Source organism: Tachysurus fulvidraco, chromosome 6, assembly GCF_022655615.1.
Source record: "Tachysurus fulvidraco isolate hzauxx_2018 chromosome 6, HZAU_PFXX_2.0, whole genome shotgun sequence".
Lineage (NCBI taxonomy): Eukaryota > Metazoa > Chordata > Actinopteri > Siluriformes > Bagridae > Tachysurus > Tachysurus fulvidraco.
In genome coordinates this window covers 23,186,726-23,207,828 of record NC_062523.1, presented here as the reverse complement: position 1 = coordinate 23,207,828, position 21,103 = coordinate 23,186,726, and the positions used below count along the sequence as shown (strand labels likewise).

The 21,103-nt window shown below is 36.2% G+C and overlaps 2 protein-coding genes across 7 annotated transcripts in view; both read right to left on the bottom strand.

Annotated features, from left to right (window-relative positions):
• LOC113639774 (MORC family CW-type zinc finger protein 1-like) overlaps positions 1-1,173 on the bottom strand; it is a 29,956-nt gene extending 28,783 nt beyond the window's left edge. For all 3 annotated transcript variants that reach the window (XR_007140802.1, XM_047814993.1, XM_047814992.1), the window contains exon 1: positions 1,036-1,173. Coding sequence is in view for 2 of the 3 variants with exons in the window: in XM_047814993.1 (XP_047670949.1) it covers positions 1,036-1,074 (39 nt within the window). In the remaining variant the exon portion in view is untranslated. The remainder of the gene's footprint in view (positions 1-1,035) is intronic.
• Positions 1,129-15,213, bottom strand: LOC113639775 (MORC family CW-type zinc finger protein 3-like). 4 transcript variants are annotated; one of them, XM_027141879.2, is made up of 18 exons: positions 15,093-15,151; positions 11,860-11,932; positions 10,857-10,989; positions 10,468-10,691; positions 10,085-10,241; positions 9,607-9,751; positions 9,364-9,492; positions 9,110-9,229; positions 8,579-8,676; positions 6,245-6,346; positions 5,894-6,022; positions 4,897-4,968; positions 4,312-4,383; positions 4,175-4,217; positions 3,385-3,442; positions 3,243-3,288; positions 2,616-3,149; positions 1,129-2,439 (listed from the first exon to the last, which is right to left on the bottom strand). In XM_027141879.2, exons 1-18 carry the CDS (start codon positions 15,129-15,131, stop codon positions 2,280-2,282), a joined length of 2,334 nt encoding a protein of 777 aa, XP_026997680.2. In that variant the 5' UTR covers positions 15,132-15,151; the 3' UTR covers positions 1,129-2,279. The 4 variants fall into 4 exon arrangements, with proteins under 4 accessions (XP_026997680.2, XP_026997678.2, XP_026997681.2 ...); XM_027141877.2 differs by lacking the exon at positions 15,093-15,151 and adding an exon at positions 13,713-13,815; XM_027141880.2 differs by lacking the exon at positions 11,860-11,932 and having other exon boundaries at positions 15,093-15,213.
• Positions 15,214-21,103: the final 5,890 nt, after the last annotated feature.

Sequence of the window (21,103 nt, the reverse complement as noted above, 5' to 3'; positions counted from 1 at the left end):
TCTTTTTGTGATCAACTAATTTCAGTCAGAGTCAGTGAGAAATATGATATATTGGGATAGTTACCTCTGCACTGACATCTGGGTCATAAGCATTGTCTGTCAATATGGAAATTAACCCAAAGAAAAATGTGAAATTATGAGAAATTATGTGTACATAGGGACAGTTTGATTTAATCTGCATACATATTGATATGTGAAAGGGATCCCTTTCGAGAGAACTTGATGCCTTGTCAAGGCTGACGAGATGGAAAATGCCTCACAATGGCAATGCTTTTTTGAGAAAGTGTGTCAAAGCGCTAAGGCGTAACAGCACACACTCCAATTTAATGGATTGGATAGGACACATGGCTAAGGTAATATGTACCAATGAGTCCATGTATTGGCAGGATTTACAATTTATAAGCAATATAAGCAATCCCTTTCTCTTGCACTCTCCTCTGACTCCATGCTCGATGTAGGTGAGTAGGGGATTGCGTTTTCTGATCAGACCACTTTTCAGTCGCCACTTCTAATTTCTTCCGCCCATTGTAGAGCTCGAAAATCATGGGTATGTGACCATGCATAGAGTTGAGACGCTTGCTCTCTCCCCTCCATCGCAATCATGGAGGAAGCCTGCACTTCCTTCTAATCCGTGTAGAGCCACCTCAGCCCTTGTGTCTAAGGCTTACATGGCAGCAGGCCAAGCCTGTGTGGCTCTGCACACCACGGCGCCCCCTGCAGGATTAGCAGGTTGAAATGCTAAAACAGGTCAACTGTGGTGAGAGATTGAAACCTGAAGCAGTATCTTAGCTCCACCAAGCCACGGATCTTGTGCTCTGTGCCCCATTTATAAATAATACTTTTATACGGTTACAGACAGAGTGAGAGTGAGTGAGTGAGTGAGAGTTTGTGTGAATGAATGAGTGTTTGTGTGAAATGCACAAAAATATCACTTAGATGAAAGTTTCACTTACTGTAAATACTATTTTCAATGTCCCAACACCTGTCTTGTAAAGACAAAAGAAATTATAGCAAAACCAGGCTGTAAGTACTTACCACAGATAATGGTATTCCACTTTTTGTTGGTGATGCCATTTTTATTTAGTTACAAAACTGTTGTTAGATTCAAAATAAGTAGAAACAGGAAACTGTGATTCTTTGCAGGTTTATTACATTATTGGAACAAAGCACAGATTTGACTGACTTCAAGAACACACACATCCCTCCCCCCTTGATGTTTTAAGGGTGGGGGCTAAATATACATTCAGTGATTGGTTACATTTCAGATTTTGAATTTATATATGTATAGGCTACAGTCTATATGGTTTACTGCATAGTATGTAGCAGCCATAAAAAAAAAATCAGATTTATGCCCTTTTGTTTCATTTCTGACTGTAGTGGCCAAGGAAAAATCTGTCATTGTGTACAGATTTTTATTTCTACAGTATGCAATAACAACAAAAGAACATCTATCTATCAGTATATAGATAACAACATTTTAGAAGTTAAGAATGAGGTTAAAAATGAGATTTAATTGTTTTAAATACAAAATGTAGTTTTAAAATACAAAAACATACTTCACAATACACATAGTGGCTGAAATTTTCTTTTGTAATAGGAATTTAAACAATTTTAAAATTTAAATGGGTATATTTTTTATAGTCTTAAGAAATGATGCATCTCAATAGGAGTGGGTATATTTATTGATAATATTTTGCAAGAAAATGACTAGTTTTAGAAAGTTTGTAGACTTTACACCAAACTTTAAAGTCTTGAATGATAACAGGATATATCTTACACTGATGTGCATAACAATGAACACTTCCTTGATGGTGCACAAGCATTGGCACAAACAGGAAGTCAGTAACCATAGTGAAGGAAACCACAAAAAGGGAAAAAGAAGTAAAACATTGTACCAATCCCTCATTTATGATTAGACATTTACAAAAACAGACCAGGAGGAAAATAAAATAATAAAAAAGAAGCACTGAAAAATTTTGCCATTACAAAAGAATTAAGAATTTTTAATCTTTAAGAAAACACGTATAACAAGATCATTTGCTTGATTGTATAGGCACGTGAATTAATTATATATTAATATAATTAACATAATTAAATGTTATTGATGGCAAACTTGGGTGCAAATCAATTTCTCACATTCCACTTAATCAATCACAAGGCATGCAATAAAAATCTTAATGTCTTGTCAAAAACAACAGTGTATGTAGTTATTTATGCATTAAAACAACCAAATGATTAATGTGACTTAAAAGTTTTTGCTCATCTGGTCACCATCTTTTCTATGTAGAGGCTGTCTCTGCAGGGGACATCTCATTTACAACCTTAACGAGAATCTCATCAATGGCATCGCAATCGTAATTCACATGCTGAAGGTCCAGATCAGGGGCGAGAGTGACCAGGAGACGGGCCAATGTTTGTCTGAGTTCTCTTAATTTGAGTCTAAAAGAGGAGAAACTCTATTGAGTTATTTCTGTTACAAGTCAGGGCTATGGGTACTGTCTCAAAAGCCACATAATTACAGTTTTATATCATTTTAACTGCACAAATTGTATATTCATACAGCTATATAATACAGATATTATTGGTAATGTACTGCTCTAGAGTAGAACTCTTACTTGTATGTCTGTAGGGTACTGTTATCTGTCCCTCTTCCTGAGTTGGAGGTTTCTGCTGCAGTTGCTGTACATTCTTCATGGGAGCATATAGGAAAATTTGTCTTGAACACTCGATCTTCTGCAAATACCTTGACCTTTTCAATTTCTCTCTTCATGTCCTCTAAAGCTTTCTTCAGGCTCTCACAGGAAGTTGTCAAATTATAATGCACCTTTTCTAGACTCTCCACCTGTGTGTGGTCAGAAGGATTGCTATCATTTTTTCCATTTTTGCTCCACTGTTCTTTTTCCATTATTTCTGTATCCTCCTTTTCCAGCTTTAAAGCTGGGTATCTAAGGATAAGAGATGTTTTGTTATCTTTCCATGCTGCTTGATCACCATTACCATCACAATTGTCTAGGATTGGTGAGGAGCAGAACTCAGGTGAGGCTGTGGATGTTGATGGCCTGCTTTGTGTGTTGCTGCCAAAACAGTCTCTTATTCTGGCTCTCTTCATTTCTTCATTCTCCTGGCTTGGGCCCATGGCTCTCTTCTTCCTGAAATTAAGGGGAAATTCAATCATTTCGATTTTCTTAAACCCATGTAATTGTGAAGGAGCAGGAGACATGGTGAATGATAGATGCCAATACCTTGATGAAAAAGGCCAGGGAGTGGGGACTTGATGAGACCAGAAGCCTGTACAGGTAATGATAGATTCACACTGGTAATACCTGAAACCAATAAATAAAGAGACATACTGTATATATGCACACATGAAAAATAGGTCCTCACTTGCATGTCTCTGGGGATTGGAGTTGAGCAGGGAGTCAGGTGTTCCTTGAACAGGGCTCTGTTAAGACAGAGAGAATGTTATAAAAGCAGTTCCTACAATGTGGGGTAGGTTCTAGGATATTTGACATGCAAGCCTACTGCATGTGTATTGTGATTTCTGCCTGTTAATTCATTAATGCTTTTACTTCTTATCATAAGCAGTCCACAGCATAGCCTGTTACAAACTAAGGTTAACAACTAAGTTAACATACAAACTTAGAGGTTTCCAAAATGTAGGTACAAAGTCTTATAAATGCTGCCTTGGTTATGAAAAAGTCTAAAATAAATCTTCTCATGCCAAGTTTCAGCTGGCACATAAGGTCCTGTTGTGTCTTTAAGAGATCAGCATTTTATGTGCTCAAAGCTAACATCAGCATCATCAGAATTCATATCTATTTACTGTCACCTGCTATCATTATTATCGAATCGATTCTCGTAACCAGAGTAATAGTGACGTATTTCAGTTCTGCTTAATGCTAGTCTGGTAAATATCCTTGCACCATTTAGCAATCCCAAAATGTGAAGCGCACTCAGCACAAATGAATTTCAGTTCCTGAAAACAACAATATGCTGCAACAACATTAGTGCATCTTTATACTGTAAGTCCCATTCTGTAATCACTCTGATTGCTACAGGTGCTACGTGGCTCAGATTGAACCCAAATGCCAGATAGAAAATGAAGTGTTTTCCTGGATCTATACAGTGAGAGAACCAAAAGACACTTGACAAATCAAGTTAAAACATAACCCACCTGCTGTCTGTTCTTCTCCTTTTGCAACTTCTGATTTTTCTCACTGTTTAAACACACATATGCAAAATTATATACAGTATATATAACATTATATGAAACACATATGTTTACTGTAAACTACAGGATGTATTACTTACTCATGTTTGTAAGTTTTCTGGTTTCTGGGTTGTTCATCATCCGAATCCTCTAGCTCATCAACTGTACAACTTCTGAGAGAATTACACACTCACATGAGTAAGCTGATACACACCACTATATACCCTATAAATAACAATTCATTTTGTACAAATTATTGCAGTGCAATCTTTCCTTGTGAATTAACCCCAGTTCAAAATTTTGATTTGGAGCACAAATTATTGGGGGAATATTTTCTGCTCAGTTTCCTTCTCTTTCTTTTTCTTGAGTTGAATATGATGTACTGAAATACATATACTGAAATACTGTAATATGATTGGAATTAAACTGGAATAGAAAACTTTGAAATTAACTTTCTTGTGGTTCCTGGTTCTACTTGATACATGTAGTGGAATTGATGATGTGGTTCCTATGTGTAGTGTCTCTGACGATTAAATTAATTTAATAATTGTGGTGGTTTTTACCCCTGGTGCCCGAACCCAACCTTTTAAGGCCAAAAACCGTCACAAGATTATATATAACATTATATGAAACTTTGTTTATTGTACAATGAAACAATGTTTATTGTAAACAACAGGTTATATTACTCCTGTTTGTAAATTTTCTGGTATCTGAGTTCATCATCCGAATCCTCTGGCTCCTCTTCAACTGTACAAATCCTGAAAGAATTACGCACTCAAATGAGTAAGCTGATACACAATACTGTACTGTATATACCCTATAAATGACAATTAATTTTGTACAAATTATTGCAGTGCTATGTTTCCTTGTGAATGAACCCCAGTTCTAAATTTGGAGCACAACTCATTGGACGAAGTCGTGGCCTAATGGTTAGAGAGTTTGACTCCTAACCCCAGGGGCGGTTCTAGGATTTCATATTTAGGGGGGCTTAGCCCTCAGTGAGAATTTAAATTAAAAAAAATAAAATAATAAAAAAATATTCACAAGACAAAAACCAAATCAATAAATGTTATTTTTATTTAGTATTGAATGGATTGTTTGCATTAATATTTTGTTTGTGCTATCAATAAGAATAGTGATATTTCACTGCTTTTGGTCTTTGCGGTTTTCAGCCGATTAACGTTATAAATAAACGCCTCCAGCTCTGACTGTCTCTGTGCTTCTCCGTTCAAATAAAGCAGACAGCTGATGACAAACTAATCAAAGACTATCATGCATGTACGTAAAAGCAAAGTAAAAAAATCGCTCTTGGATGAAACTGAATAATTTTCTTTCCCATCGATGTCATGTCCTGCATTTTAACGTAATTTTTATTTTTTATTTATGAAAGTAAAAATTATACTTTTAGTTTTAGGGTGGTTGAGATCACAGACAGGGGGGCTGAAGCCACCCTAAAAAAGGTCTAGAACCGCCCCTGCCTAACCCTAAGGTTGTGGGTTCGAGTCTTGGGCCGGCCATGACCGAGGTGCCCCTGAACAAGGCACCGACCCCTCACCCCCGCTCCGCCGTCTTGCTCACTGTAACTGTACAAACACACACACACACAAAGACAGAAACACTCACATGGGAATAGGGAAACACACAAAAATAGACATACACCAGCTTTTTCAGACACAAACACACCTGAACTGGGGATCAGGGTTCATGTAGCAGAACCACTGAGTAGGGAGCTGCGACAAATCAATGCCATCAGGAAGTTTTCGCCAATTCAGACACCCATCACACTGCACCCAGTTTTGATCTGGTTTCTCCCTGCAAGTCCACACATACACACAGATTTTTATGCACCAACTCATGTTCTCATAAACCTCACCCATCCTTTTATCAGTCTTAGGACTGATATAGAAACATACAGACATTGCAACTACTGGCATACTCTGTGTGTGTGTGTGTGTGTGTGTGTGTGTGTGTGTGTGTGTGTGTGTGTGTGTGTGTGTGTGTGTGTGTGTGTGTGTGTGTGTTTTAATTACTCACACATCTTCTTCAACAGGTACACTGCAATTGGATTTCTGATGTCTGTAGCGGACTTCCTTCCAATATTCCTCAAGCTTCGTACTTACATTTTGCATAGTTTTCCTGCAGAGAATAAAGAACATTAATTACACCAGATTCACTCCCATACACAAAACACCTATCAATCACATTAATAAGCTAGGAATTTGTGCATCCAAGACTGTATGTGTGGGTAACAGAAGACTCCACCAATGAATGCTACTGTATAATACTACAGTTGTACAGTTGATGGCAGAAGGGAAACCAGTGTAAGCAGCTGATTTTGGAGATACATTTGGAAATGCTTGTTTTTAAACAAGGTTACACCATGACCCAGCTATTAGAATCTCTTGTTAATGTGCACATACAGTATTGCATAGTGTGTAGTGTAGTGTTCAAGAATTACCACCCTAATGAAGAAGACATTAAATGAGTCAGCTAATAACTAATGGCTAACCACAAAAGTTCACTAACCTCAGTGGTTGTGGTAGTCATTACTAAAGATTTGGCAGCCAGACATAATGCACATGGCCAAAAGCTTCTCCATTGTCTAGATTTGATACGGGCTTTGAGATATCGTTACATCACAGCAGTTTACATCACCGGTAAAACCATTACAACAAACACCAATGTGTCTAAAACACACATGATTTGGTTAGGTGTAAGAGCACGGGGAAGTTTTATGAGTAAGTACATACTGTATAATGTCATTACACAGTGCCATATTTCAAAGAAAGGAGGGAAGTTGCATGTTCCTCAAGGGCAGATAAAAAAAAAATTATAATACTCAGTTAATCCTGATCATTCACCGTGAAGGTTTATGCTTATTTCTCTTACAAATTAAAAAAAATCAACCAAAATGATATCCATGTGCTTAGTTCTCTCTCTCAAAAGACATGAATGGAAAAGGGAAAGGCCCATGGTGGCCTGAGTAGAAGAAGGAGTAGTGCATCTGAAAAAGTGCATTGTGTCAAGCCCAAACTCAGTCTGGGTGGTTCGACTCTTTACCTTGCCGATACAGAGCTCTCAAGTGTTACGCATTGAGTGTGACAGTCACTCATTTCGGTCTTTTGTCACGCACTCCCACCACACATACTATTTATCATATATTTAATATGCCTCAGTGCCCAAAATGTATCTGTCTGCACCGCTCTCTCTATGGAACTGAGCAGGAATCAAGCGTGTCTCCCCTGGAGTTCTTAGTTCAGCCTGCCACTTATCAGCCAATCAAAAAAGAGGCTACACAATAGCCAATCAGAAAATAGCACTATTGTATCTGGGTAAGATTTAACACAACAACCAATGAAAAAAAAAGGATATCCTAGAATTGTTCACCATCACCCACAGAGAAAACCACTGGAGCAGTGAGCATCACTTTGAGCTCAGAGTAAGTCATGATCTCGAGTTTTAATGTGAATTTAACAACAAATTCACAATTTGTTTGACACAATGACATTTTGACTGCTGTTTCCCAGATAATCAGGATTAGTTTTTCATGATTGTCTGTGACTTAGCCAACTTTTTTACAGCCTGTTCACTGATAACACCTGCTCAGAACAAGTAGTCTAGGCCCCTGGTTCTCAAACCGGGGGCCCTGAGATGGTTCCAGGGGGCCCCGGTATTATGACATTTTATAAAATAATGAATTTATCATAAATTCTGTGTAATTAAATCTCAGAAAAACAAGGCTAATAACCACTATAATTTGATGTTTTGTTTAATTCAAATATTAAGTTTTGGAATGTTTTATGTCATAAATGCACTGGGTACAAGGGCGGCCTAGTCTAGGCCTAGTCATATTTTCATTATCACACAATGACTGACATTTTGTCACATTAAACATCTCTCTCCAAATAATTTTATTAGCACTAAGGGCGGCCTGGTCTAGGCCTAGTCATATTTTCATTATCACACAATGACTGACATTTTGTCACATTAAACATCTCTCTCCAAATAATTTTATTAGCACTAAATAAATTAAAGTATATTGCATCGTCGTTGTTATAGGTCAATTTTAAAATCATGTCATATTTGATATCCTGGCCATTGATGCATTAATCATTGCATCTGTCTTTCAAAGATGTCAACTAAAAGGCAACTAAGCAAAATCTCATTCGCCATGAGAAGAAAGCCCCTTAAAAGCCACCTGTCTATTCATAACCATCAATTTAGCTCTCCATTACTGTATACTATTACAAAATGTGATTCTATGCAATACATAGTCTTTTCTCTGTGGGCATTGTTATGTATTTTTTTTTTACCTCTTATGGCCTCTGACAACAATAACTATACACCTGAAACAATAACTATACACACCTGTATTCTTCCGTCTTCTCAAAGTCCTGCTTGTTGTGCATTGGTGTGAGATAGTCACACTTTATTACCCCAATAACTCGCACTCCTATTTTGTTGGCCTGGTAACAGAACACAAAAACAATGTAAACATGTGAATTATGTGGTATTCTTAGTCTAGCAGACAAGTATCAATGTATTTTATGAAAGAGACTTAGGTTAATGTTCCTATATAAAAGAACCTAGATTTATCCTTTGTTATAATTTTGTCATAAAATAACTCTAGAATGTGGTGGATAATGGGTAAGAGCATGGTTTACTGCTGTCTTAAACACTCCAGGGTCCCTGGTTGGGTCCTGTCTACTCTCATGTCATAAAAACTTCACTAGCCTCTAGCTGTCGATAAGTGTGTGCATGGTGGCTATACATACAGTACAACCATTAAAATGTAACATTTGTTCAGTATAGTTAGCTTTCATTTTTCTTCCCAACTTTTTTTCTTCCCAACTTCTCAACTTAAAAATTGTGTTAGAGAATAAAAACTATTATCCTTACCTTACGCTGACAGGCAGCAGGTTCATAGGCTTTGATGAGGCGTTTTTTGTGGTACATCATCAGTCCATAATGTTCTTTACTTTTTGTGTTGTAGCCAAAGGTGATTTTAATTCTCTTTTTCTGAGACAAAGACTTAAGAATCATGCCGTAAAAATATTAAATCTGTTTCATTATACAGTAATAATATCTTAGTCATTCAAGAGATATCATATAATACACACAATATATTATACCAAATATTTGGAAAAGGATACGAGAAATGTGGGTTTGTACGTGTCCTTAATGCTATATGCTAGGCTTTTGGAGATGAGCTGAGTTTTTACCTCCTGCCCACGTATAATAATCTGCATTTTAGGTTTTAGGTACAAGATACTGCTGTATGCCTGAATTAAAAGAAAAATAAACACAAATGTGACCATGCGGTCAGAACTGAAATCTCAGTGAGCTGTCAAACGAGGAAAATGAATGATTTTAATATTCAATGGTTTAAATCTCACCCGCAGGGAATATTCACTCTCTGGTGGTGATATTTGGCTCTCTGGCTCGTTGTTTGGCTCTTTGCTGACTTCATTAACATCAACAGGGAGCCGAATATCATAACGATCCTTCAAGAAGTCAAATTCCAATTCACCCGAGGACATTCTAAGGCACAACAAAGGTAATTATCAGAAAATCCAGTAAAGAGCACCTGACATTTACAGAGCACCTGACAACCAATTACAAACATATAATAAACATACTGTATCTGAACTGTAAATGTAATGATGAAACAAAAATAATTTTGTAATAAATGTATAACTTAACTCTGAATCTTCTTAATGCTCATTACTCTTTATCAGTCAGTGTGGTCTACAATGTATTCACCATTACTTTTGTAAAATAAACATGACAAAGATCTATAACTACAGTGCTTCTGTACTCTCACTTTTCTGTGTTTTATCCCCTTTTTCTTTCTCTCTCTTTCATCATGGTTACCTGCGAAGGTTCCAGATGATGATGCGAGTTCCAGTGGAGTTGGTGCCGTGTGGGCCGTTAATGGCTCTGAACTCAGTTAGCAGTTCTTCCTTAGTGCTAAACAAAGAATGGGTGAGAATATCATGGAGACACTCTTCATACTTCTGTGGACCACCGAGTGAGCAAAAAGGTTAAGGACCAAACTGTACAGAAGAACATTTAAACTCTCAGTAAGCATTTAAATATTCATAAGTGATACTGTTTTCATGTCCATTGTTTTCATTCATGACCTTCTTTCTTCTGTAGTAGTAAACATTTCTGCTTTATCAAATTCTTGCTCAATGCACATATCCACTCACATCACTAATCAAAAGCTCTCTTTAATCTCTCTACAAATAGGATATCAGTCTCTCCAGTGGTTGTGAATGCGACAATAGGCACTATGACATTCTGTGCTCCTGTCCTCTCGAGGTAAGTCTGTGACAGAAGACCCACACACATGGTGTTATTTTTCTTTGAGAACACGATGGCATCCTTTCCCAAGCGCATGGAGCCGGACTTAAACCCGTTACCATAAAGACCAACTGGAACATGGCCTTTTACCGCTTGCTTATCACTGAAGCCAAAACTGAGTGAGAGAAAGAGAGAAAGAGATCATATGAATGATTGATTTGTGTACCTGTAATTGAAAAACATTTGAACAAACTGCATCTTCAGAAAAGTGTATTACTTATTACGTATTACTTATTAAGACCTCTAAAGGATAATGTAGGCTATATAAACACTCTCCTACCTGAGCATTTTGTGCATCTTGTCATAATCCATGCCTTTTCCATTATCCATAAAGATGAGGCAATCCTGGTCTTTGAACACTGTTTTATCTATCCAGATTTGCTTTGCACTGACATCTGGGTCATAAGCATTGTCTGTCAATATTGAAGAAATACAGGAAAAAACAAATACTATTACTCATACTACTTGCCTGTTTCCCACTTCCCAGGAGGATTCATAGTTAGCTGTAAAAGGCATTTGAAAAAATGCAAACAAATCCCCAAACAAACTCCCTCTGGAGTCATGACTGGATCGACTCAGTTGCTGCCTCTGATTTGCATAAGTTCATTCAGCTGAACCTTTTATTCCCCATGCTGCAAATCAGGTTCTTGTCACACTCAACAGAATCCCTTGAATATTTTTATGACTACTGATTACTAGTAAATGAAATTGAATGGGTGCAAAATATTTAATAGTGACTATACTGTATGTTTACTGTATATTTACAGGTACTGCTGTAACATGTTCAGAATTACAGATGGAAATACCAGAATATTATTCCAAATGTTGAATCCTGATATTGACAGGCATTTAGAGGAGGAAAAATACACAGCATTATTTTTTCTGTAATGGATGCCTTGAACATGTAAAGCCATCAATAATGAAGATGGGGGGTGGGGTGGGGGTGCATTACAAAATCCCAAAGTATTTGCTCAAAAAGTTTATAAATTAGATTGTTCCTTTCTATGTTAATATTATGATTGGTCGTCTAGTGCCCTGTAGTGTATATGAAATTTCAATTGATTACATTTTATTTATTTATTTTATGAGTATTTTAATCATATGATGTGAGTGAATGAGAATAAAAAAATGAAATTGAGGAATTAACAAAAAAACAGGTCTGTCTTTCAGAAAATGGCAAAGTTATATTACTCATTAGTATGCAGGCCAATTATAGTTTTGTACCAGTACCTGCTCGAACAGACATATAAGGAGTAATAAAACTGGAATGAATGGTGACTCACCAATCAGGGCTGCTATAGCACTGAAGGGCCCAGTGTGGCTTGTAGAGTTTGCATGCAGATAACGTGGACTAACCTTTAATCAGGGAAATATTATATGAAGAAGCTATAATTACACTCCTAGACATATACTGTAGAAGATTTGAAAATAATAGTGATGAAATAAACACATGGAGGATGTTGCAATGCCAAAGTTCTCACTCACTCATTTTCTACCACTTATCCGAACTACCTCGGGTCAAGGGGAGCCTGTGCCTATCTCAGACGTCATCGGGCATCAAGGCAGGATACACCCTGGATGGAGTGCCAACCCATCGCAGGGCACACACACACTCTCATTCACTCACACAAACACACACTACGGACAATTTTCCAGAGATGCCAATCAACCTACCATGCATGTCTTTGGACCAGGGGAGGAAACCGGAGTACCCGGAGGAAACCCCCGAGGCACGGGGAGAACATGCAAACTCCGCACACACAAGGCGGAGGCGGAAATCGAACTTAATTATTCAATATTACTTAATTATATAAATTACATAAACATGTAAATTTTGTATAAAAACAATTGCAATCTTGCAATCCTGATTACTCTACTGAATAACTGTAACCAAACTGTAACCAACAAGGAAATATTTATTTATAAGTCCATTCTGTCAGTCAAGCCTAGACAAGTCAACATGCTGAAATGCTCTAACCTAAACACATGTTCTAATAAATAATTAACAAGTTAACACTTATCGTTCTTAATAGATCTTGCTTTTCTTTTGGCATTCAAAAAGCCTTGAGGTCCCAATTCTGATTGGTCAGAAGGTTGTTGATTAGTTGTGTATAACTACAGAGCTCTCAGTTCTGGCCACATGTCAAATCACAAGTTTACATTAATATACTAATTCTAATACAAGCCCGTAGGCAGGGGGTGTTCGGGCGGTTCGAACGAACCCCCCTCACTGCCAAAGGTCCAGAATTTAAGTAGTTTTCCTTTATGTGATTATTGTCCAAATTGTTTTAATCAATGCTTGTGACAAATATCCTGGGTTTCTGTTTCAAATTAATATGATACATTATTGTAGCTGGACGTGTGTGTGTGTGTGTGTGTGTGTGTGTGTGTGTGTGTGTGTGTGTGTGTGTGTGTGTGTGTGTGTGTGTGTGTGTGTGTGTGTGTGTGTGTGTGCGTGCAGTTCAGAGAGTGTTCTTGCAATACACTATTCAAAGCAACGGTGAAGCATCGCCTTTGAATGATGGGGGGAGGGGTTATATTAAATACAGCAACAAGCAAAGAGGAATTGTCAGAGAGTCAAGAAATGATGATGAAAATTATTATTATTAATATTTCAGTAAAGTTTATTAAACTATTCTGTTGTTAGTGTGGTCTTTACACTTATGAATTGTGTAAAGACTGACAAAGATGGTACATGAGGAAGCAATTTGGCAACAATGCAGTAAATAATCTAGGTGCATCAAAAAGTGTGCTCGTTAAGATACCAGCAGACAAGCTAATCCAGCACAAATTTGTGCATAAAAGGTCACCAAAAGGAAGTATTTGAAATGGCAAAAATGTCCACTTTTTGAAAGAAAAAAAAAACACCCCCCCTCCTCAATAGGATGGCTACGGACCTGTAATATGTTGTTATTTTATAGCTCATGGAAGTATTTATACTTTCCCATTTCACATGACAAGTTGTGTGCTCAGAGCCGATTTTGACCTCCGTGGGGCCCTAAGCAAAATTCTCCTACCTGACCCATGAGCCATGTAAACCATTTGCCACACATTCACACTTGACACCCCACTGCTCCCACTACAAACCTCCCTCTTTAACAACCTCTTTAGGATCGGCATCAATTTTACTGTTCACCTGATTGATTTTCTCGCATTTCACTCTCATTTTGTGGGGCATCATTTGCGGGGCCCTTCACAACTTGCATAGTGAGTGTATAGGGCCGATCGGCTCTGTGTGTTTTTGTCTTAACTTCAAGAAAAAGAGAAAAAAGATGGTTAATTGGTGCTATAATGTTAGTAAAACCTCTAAAACATTAAGCATTTATTAAGCTTCTCTTCTTCATCAAATTCATCTTGTGCCTTGGCCCAGTTATCAAAAAGCCATATTTTTGTATGTGTGTGTGTGTGTGTGTGTGTGTGTGTGTGTGTGTGTGTGTGTGTGTGTGTGTGTGTGTGTGTGTGTGTGTGAGGCGGAATTGATTTTTTAAGGTGGACCAAAAAATTCTAGGATGAAACTTACGGACGTGTCAGTAAGTGTATAAGTTTTGTTTCATCGGAAAAGAAACAGCTCTCTGGTAGTTATTTAAATGAGCCAAATTGTTTACGACCTCAAAGCACGTTATGATTAATAGCAGATACAGTTGGAGCTTTTGTACACCAGTTATGGGGATTTTGTACTTTTTATTATGCTTATTTAAACAGAACTGCTCAATAAATAAATAAATAAATAAATAAATAAATAAACCACCATGAGAAAAAAAATGTAATAAATAAATAAATAAATAAATAAATAAATAAATAAATAAATAAATATTGTTTTTTTTCATTATAAAGCCTGAAATGCTCTGTCTGGATATTTTTACATGACATTTTTACATTTTTTATTTTTTTGCGTAGACAGAAGCAGCTTGAGGTTTATATTATCCATGCTAAAGCAGAATTCATGCAGCTTTTAAACATCTTTAGTTAATGAATAAAAGTTTTTATTATTCAAGATGTTGGTGTGGTGATAAGTTCCACGTCCAATAGTATAAAACTATATTATTTGAAATTACTTGAAGAATTGATCATACACAGATTATGCCCCTGTGTTACACTGCTAATATAAAGTATAGCAATATTTCTATTTTGAGCACTCACGGTGTTTATTATACACTAACTATCGCCATCTACAGGCGAAACACTGCTACTTCATTAGCGTTTTAAGGTGGATTAGAAATATTTCACGAACAAACCGGACATTTTCAGGGACACAGTGTTTTACCCAGAAGGTTCATCTGTTGTTCAACAATGTCCTTTAACAACATTATGTCACTGACACCTTTACTTGATGGTTGCCAAGTAAGGACAAATAAAGACTGTGTGCATCACCCAAATATGTATACTCAGGGACGTATGAACGTTTATTTAATCTCACATGGACTACACATCGCTTTGGTATTGTTTTGCACTTCTCGGCCACAGTATATATGCTTTACAGTTTGCTGCGTAAAGTTATAACATGAAGTTTACTTACTGTGCTTATAGGTATTCCTCTCTCTGTCTGTGCTGCCATGGTTGTAAGGAAATGAAGCAGGTCTGAGTGGGCGGGGCCAAGTGCACAGGTAGCTGATGCAAAACATCTGAGCATGTGACAGTAGAATTTGCAATTGATGAAAAGTCACATATCAGGATCAGGAAAATTGTAGTCACAGAAAAAAGAATTACACACTTTTCTCTTCCACAAACACAAGACAAAGTTACACCTTCTGAAATGATTTATTTCAGGTGCACAAGTCTTATTTTTGAAATTCCAACTTAAGAAACTATTACGCTCATGCATTCTGCAAGAGTTGCTCTGAATGTGGCGCAAAACATCCACATACCCTAGCACCTGATTTTCTGATGTAACCTATTAAGTATTATTTTTTTTTGCTCCAATTCTACCTTCGTAAGTTTCAAGACTAGTGGATTTTAATCCTAACATGTCTTTTTAACCCAATTAATACTTCAGCTGGTCATAGCTTCTGTCTCACAGTTAAAATGAACAACATGAATATCCAGAGAGACTGTTTATACTGCTAATGCTGTTCACTTCCGGACTCAGTTCGTAAATGTATGAATGAAAAACGATTTGGACCATAAAAACCTTGCTTACTAATAGGTTTATTATTAATAATACTATTATTATTATCATCATCACCGTCATCATCATCATCATCATCATCATTATGTCAAATTCAACTCACTCCCTTGGCCCATGTTTCTTTGTTGTTGTTGTTGTTGTTTTTCCTTTTAATATTACAGTATGGTGACTTTTCTTTGTATTTTGTATTCACTTCATCTAACAGGAGTGGATTTGATCTAGGTCTTTTTAGTATGCAACTAAAAACTATAAAATCTGTAGCCTAAAATACAGCTTCATGGTAGGTTGCATAGTCATTAGACATTTCACCCCTTATATTTATTTAGTTTGGTGTCTATGATTACCGGGTCATCAATGAAACCAACCCCAACATGAATCACAAACTCCTTTTTTATACATAACCTTAAGGTAACCTTAATACATAAGGTCCAGCAATGCATATGTATACAATACACACCATATAAAAACAGCATAGCTCAACATCTTTGTAAAGATCTTTAAGAAATAAAGATCTAAAAAAAGAAATTCTTTGTTCTATGGGAAATAATGTTATAACAGAGTAAGTAATATTTAAACAAAGTAATAACCACAAGTTTTAAATATTCAGTGAGATCTGCAAGTTATATAAATTTTACATAGTTTGTTTAAGGTGCATTTTAAATTCTGTATATTTCATGTGTATGACTATTTTATCTGTTTACATACAAGCACCACATAGTGTTTCCCCTAGGAGTGATTATTCAATTCAATTCAATTTATTTGTATAGCGCTTTTAACAATTCCCACTGTCTCAAAGCAGCTTTACAGAATTATGGAAACAGAAGACAGAGAAAAAAGAAATAAATATATAATAATGAAGAAATTAATTTGAAAAGTATTAACTGCAAATTTAAAATACTATATATATATATCCTTAATGAGCAAGCAGGAGGCAACGGAGGCAAGGAAAATCTCCCTGAGATGATATGAGGAAGAAACCTTGAGAGGAACCAGGCTCAGAAGGTTAGTAATCCTCATTTGGGTGACACTCTACAGTAAATAATGTCCATGTAAATAATGTCCTTTTTAAAACTTTATAAAAAATATATAATATTATATTATATGTATTTTATAATGGTGCAACCTAGCGATCCTGAGGAACTAATGGGTCATCGAAAATTCTGAGTTCAGGGCAGACCTGATTGCTGATAAAGACCAGACCATACAGATGACTGACACAACATTGGTTCAAAGAAAGCATGACCGTCTCAGTGCGTCTCCATCCACAACAATCCATTGAGACACTGGCTGACCAGGCAGATCAATCCCTGGCAGGGTGACCACCGAGCGCAAGACTCCAACCAAGAGTAGAATGATTGTAATCAGGTGATGGACAATGTAAATTAGTGCAAAATTGTTTAAGCTCCTACTGGTACATCGAGACAATAAAGCATTACAACCTAAAGGTAACATATCCAACCTAGAGGTAACAAATGGATGTGACTAGTCTTTCTGCATCATGTATTGACATCATATTTCTTATCGGCAATATTTCTGAGATGAAAGAAGGCTACCCTTGTGACATTATTTATGTGAGCTTCAAATGTGAGACCAGTATCAATAATCACACCAAGGTCTTTTACTGCTGCACATGACGGAATAAAATGACCATCCGGATTAACTCAGTAATCAGAAAGCTTACTTCTGGATACCTGTGGTCCTAGTAAAAGCACTTCTGTCTTGTCAGAGTTAAGCAGGAGGAAGTTAGAAGCATCCACTGTCTAATGTCCTTCACACAATCTTCCTCACATCTGACTTAGCTGTGTGTTATCAACATATAGCTGTGTGTTATCAGCATAACAGTGGAAGCCAATACCATGTTTATGAATAATTACACCAAGAGGTAGCATATATAGGGAGAAAAGTAATGGGACAAAAACAGAACCTTGCGGAACACCGAACATTACCTTAGCTTGTTTAGAGAGTCGCCATTTAGATCTACAAACTGATATCCATCTGTTAAAGCACCTTGAATTGACTTGACTTGAAATGTAGTTCAACTTTAGATCACTTACATCTGAAGCACTTACTGTTAATGAAACTTACTTATCAGGAGATTAATGTACTGTTTAACAGAAATGTGGATTAATGAGTATGAGTAATGAGTAATGAGTAATGAGTACCTAATGAGTATGTATTATTAAATTAATCTAGTCCTTTGAGTACAGCAGTCCATCCTAGATTTAGTATGGTTAATTTAGAATAAAATAGTACTCATTCATAACAGTGGTCACTGAGCATACAGATTAAATATAGAAAATATAATCACATTACTATAGTCAAGCTCACTCAGACCATTATTTCCTCTCATTTAAAATGTGTTATAGACGAATAATATTTGCACTTTACCACATTATCAGGTCAAACCATTCATTTATCCCTGATTGAATCACCATCTGGCCCCACAGAACTTGATCAGGCGAATCAAAGTTTCATACCTAGATAATGTAATTCCAATTCAGGGAGGAAACCTAGCACCCTTGTATAGTGATCCCATGTGCACTTTAAAACAGATCACCAGAAAATTAGAACATTAATGGTGTCAAAGCAAATTTGTAGTATTATAGCATAAGTGACTTCATTAATTATTTTAACTATCAGGCAAAAATTTTATTTAAAATCAGATAATATCCTGCAAGGGAATAACATTCATGCAATTTATTCTCCTTAATAAGCTACAACATATTGTTGGGGTTAAAGAAACAGCACTCCCCTGGCTCAGGTCTAATTTGACTGATTGCTATGAGTCTATGTAATGTAGATGTAAATGATAATAAGGTGCATAAGCAAGCTCCAGTTATTCCAGAAAGCTGCAGTTACGATCCTAACAAGAACCAGAAGATACTGTATGAACACATCACTCCTATCCTACAGTGCATTGACTTCCAGTCAAATTTCACATTAACTATAAAATTATACTACTGACCTATAAAGCACTTAATGGTCTTAAACCACAGTAGGTCACAAGCAGATTGAGGTCTTTTTTTACACTTCTGTGATGGTGCACAAGCAAACAGGAAGTCAGCAACCATAGTGAAGGAAACCACAACAAATAGTTTCCAGGAAAAAAAAAGAAGTAAAACAATAAATAAAAACTAAAGTTTCTTTTTGTTTTATTTAAACATTACATGTGTACTGAATCCTCATTTATGAATAGACAATTACAAAAACAGACCAGGAGGATAATAATATAAGAAAAAGAAAAAATAAAATGATGAATAAATTAGGCATTACAAAAAAAAAAATAGATTTGTAAAGTTCGTCGCAACAAATATTGATGTTGGCTTTGACGGTGCAAGTATTCGCAAGTGGACATAAGGGTTAGTGTTGCTTTTGGAGGCAAGTGGACAGAAAGTAGAGACAAGCATGTCACATCATCCAAACACTCTTGAGGAAGTTCCCCTCATTTGGCTGAGTGTTTTGATATGTCACATGTCCATGTTGTGCTCATTTTTGATTTTCATGTGACATCACATGACATCATGTGACGTGAGCAGAATCGACATGAGGTAGTTCCCCCATTGTGCTGTGTGTTTTGATATGTCACATTTCCATATTGTGCTAATTTTTGATTTTCACGTGACGTCATCAGAATCAGGGCCGGCCCTGTGCATAGGCAGAATAGGCAAATGCTAAGGGTACCGCCCACCACTAGGGGCATTCAAAATTATTATTTATATATTTTTATCTATTTGTCTATATATTTTATTACCAATACAACTTAAATATTATGGATTAAAAAAAGCGATCGTCCCACAAAGACAAAACTCCACCCCGGTCCGACTGAGTGAGTGACGCATCAATCTCCCCCGCCCTGCTGAAAAAAGACATCAGTTGGATGGATGGCCGAATTCACTGAAACTGATAATTAAGTGATAATTATGTCAAAAAGACAGAAGCCATCTGGTGCCCAGGGAAGAAAAAAAAAGAAGAGAAGAGGAAGAAAAACACTAATTTAAATTAGCTTATGACATAATTAGTTCAGCTTGTATTTTATGGTATATTTATTTGAATTGGCTAAATTAGTATTGTTTTATATATATATATATATATATATATATATATATATATATATATATATATATATATATATAAACAATACTAATTTAGCCAATATATATATATATATATATATATATATATATATATATATATATATATATATCTTTATTTAAAATGAGTTCTACTGTACATAAAATGTTGCTACAGAAACGTAAATCTTTATTTAAAATTAGTTCTACATAAAATGTTGCTATAGAAACGTAAATCTTTATTTAAAATGAGTTCTACATAAATTGTTGCTATAAAACTTAAATCTTTATTTAAAATGAGTTCTACATAAAATGTTGCTATATAAACGTAAATCTTTATTTAAAATAAGTTCTACATAAAATGTTGCTATATAAACATAAATCTTTATTTAAAATAAGTTCTACATAAAATGTTGCTATATAAACGTAAATCTTTATTTAAAATGAGTTCTACATAAAATGTTGTTTATATATATATATATATATATATATATATATATATATATATATATATATATATATACGCTCCTCGTCAAGTGTCTGCCCTGCCTTCCTCTGCTCCTACCTGTCTACACACCTGTTTCCTATTGTGATTACCCTGTGTATTTAACTGTGCCGCGTTGCCTTGTGCAGCGCGGAATCTACTGTTGTCTTGTCCTGTCTTCAGTCCGTGTCCTGTTTAGTGTTTTTGTTATTAAACCTCGTTTGTTTTGCTATCCTGCGTTTGGGTCCGTATATATATTCTGTGTAAGTTTATGAACAAAATGATCGGAACACAATTGTCTGTTATTCAAGGTGAAATCTTGCCTAGGGCAGCAAATTGGCCAGGGCCGGCCCTGATCAGAATACCCGCAAGGCAGTTCCCCTCATTGTGCTGAGTGTTTTGATATATCAAATGCCCATGTTGTGCACATCTTTTATTTTCATGTGGCATAATGTGACATTATCAGAATACACGTGAGGAAGTTCCCCTCATTGTTCTGAGTGTTTTGATATGTCACATGTCCATGTTGTAAAAAGTTTTTTGATTTTGCATATTTTGTGGGCGGGGCTACAGCACAACCAAAAGGCCAGTCGGTACACCAATTAAAAACTTTGTTCAGAATATCACCAAAAAGGAGTTGGCCGAGTTTGGTGTAGATAGTTCGAAAGCTTGCCAAGTTATAAACCTCCAAAATTATTCTGGGAGTCTATGGGGAAAAGCTCACTTTGAGACCCGGTACCGGAAGTACCGGTACTCAGATCACTTAGAAAAGTAATAGCAACAAACTTCAGACCAGGGTCTACAACATATCCCAATTTCATGGTTCATGTGGCTCGAAAGCCCTAGGA

What these genes read in the sequence shown, in the direction of transcription:
- LOC113639775 (XM_027141877.2), bottom strand. Translation starts at nt 13,757, where the DNA reads ATGATGCCCCACAAAATGAGAGTGAAATGCGAGAAAATCAATCAG. An exon ending in CAGAAAATTTACAAACAGGA is followed by an intron (nt 4,384 to 4,896) that starts GTAATATAACCT and finishes TAATTCTCTCAG; the next exon opens with AAGTTGTACAGTTGATGAGC. An exon ending in CCCTGGCCTTTTTCATCAAG is followed by an intron (nt 3,150 to 3,242) that starts GTATTGGCATCT and finishes CCTTAATTTCAG; the next exon opens with GAAGAAGAGAGCCATGGGCC.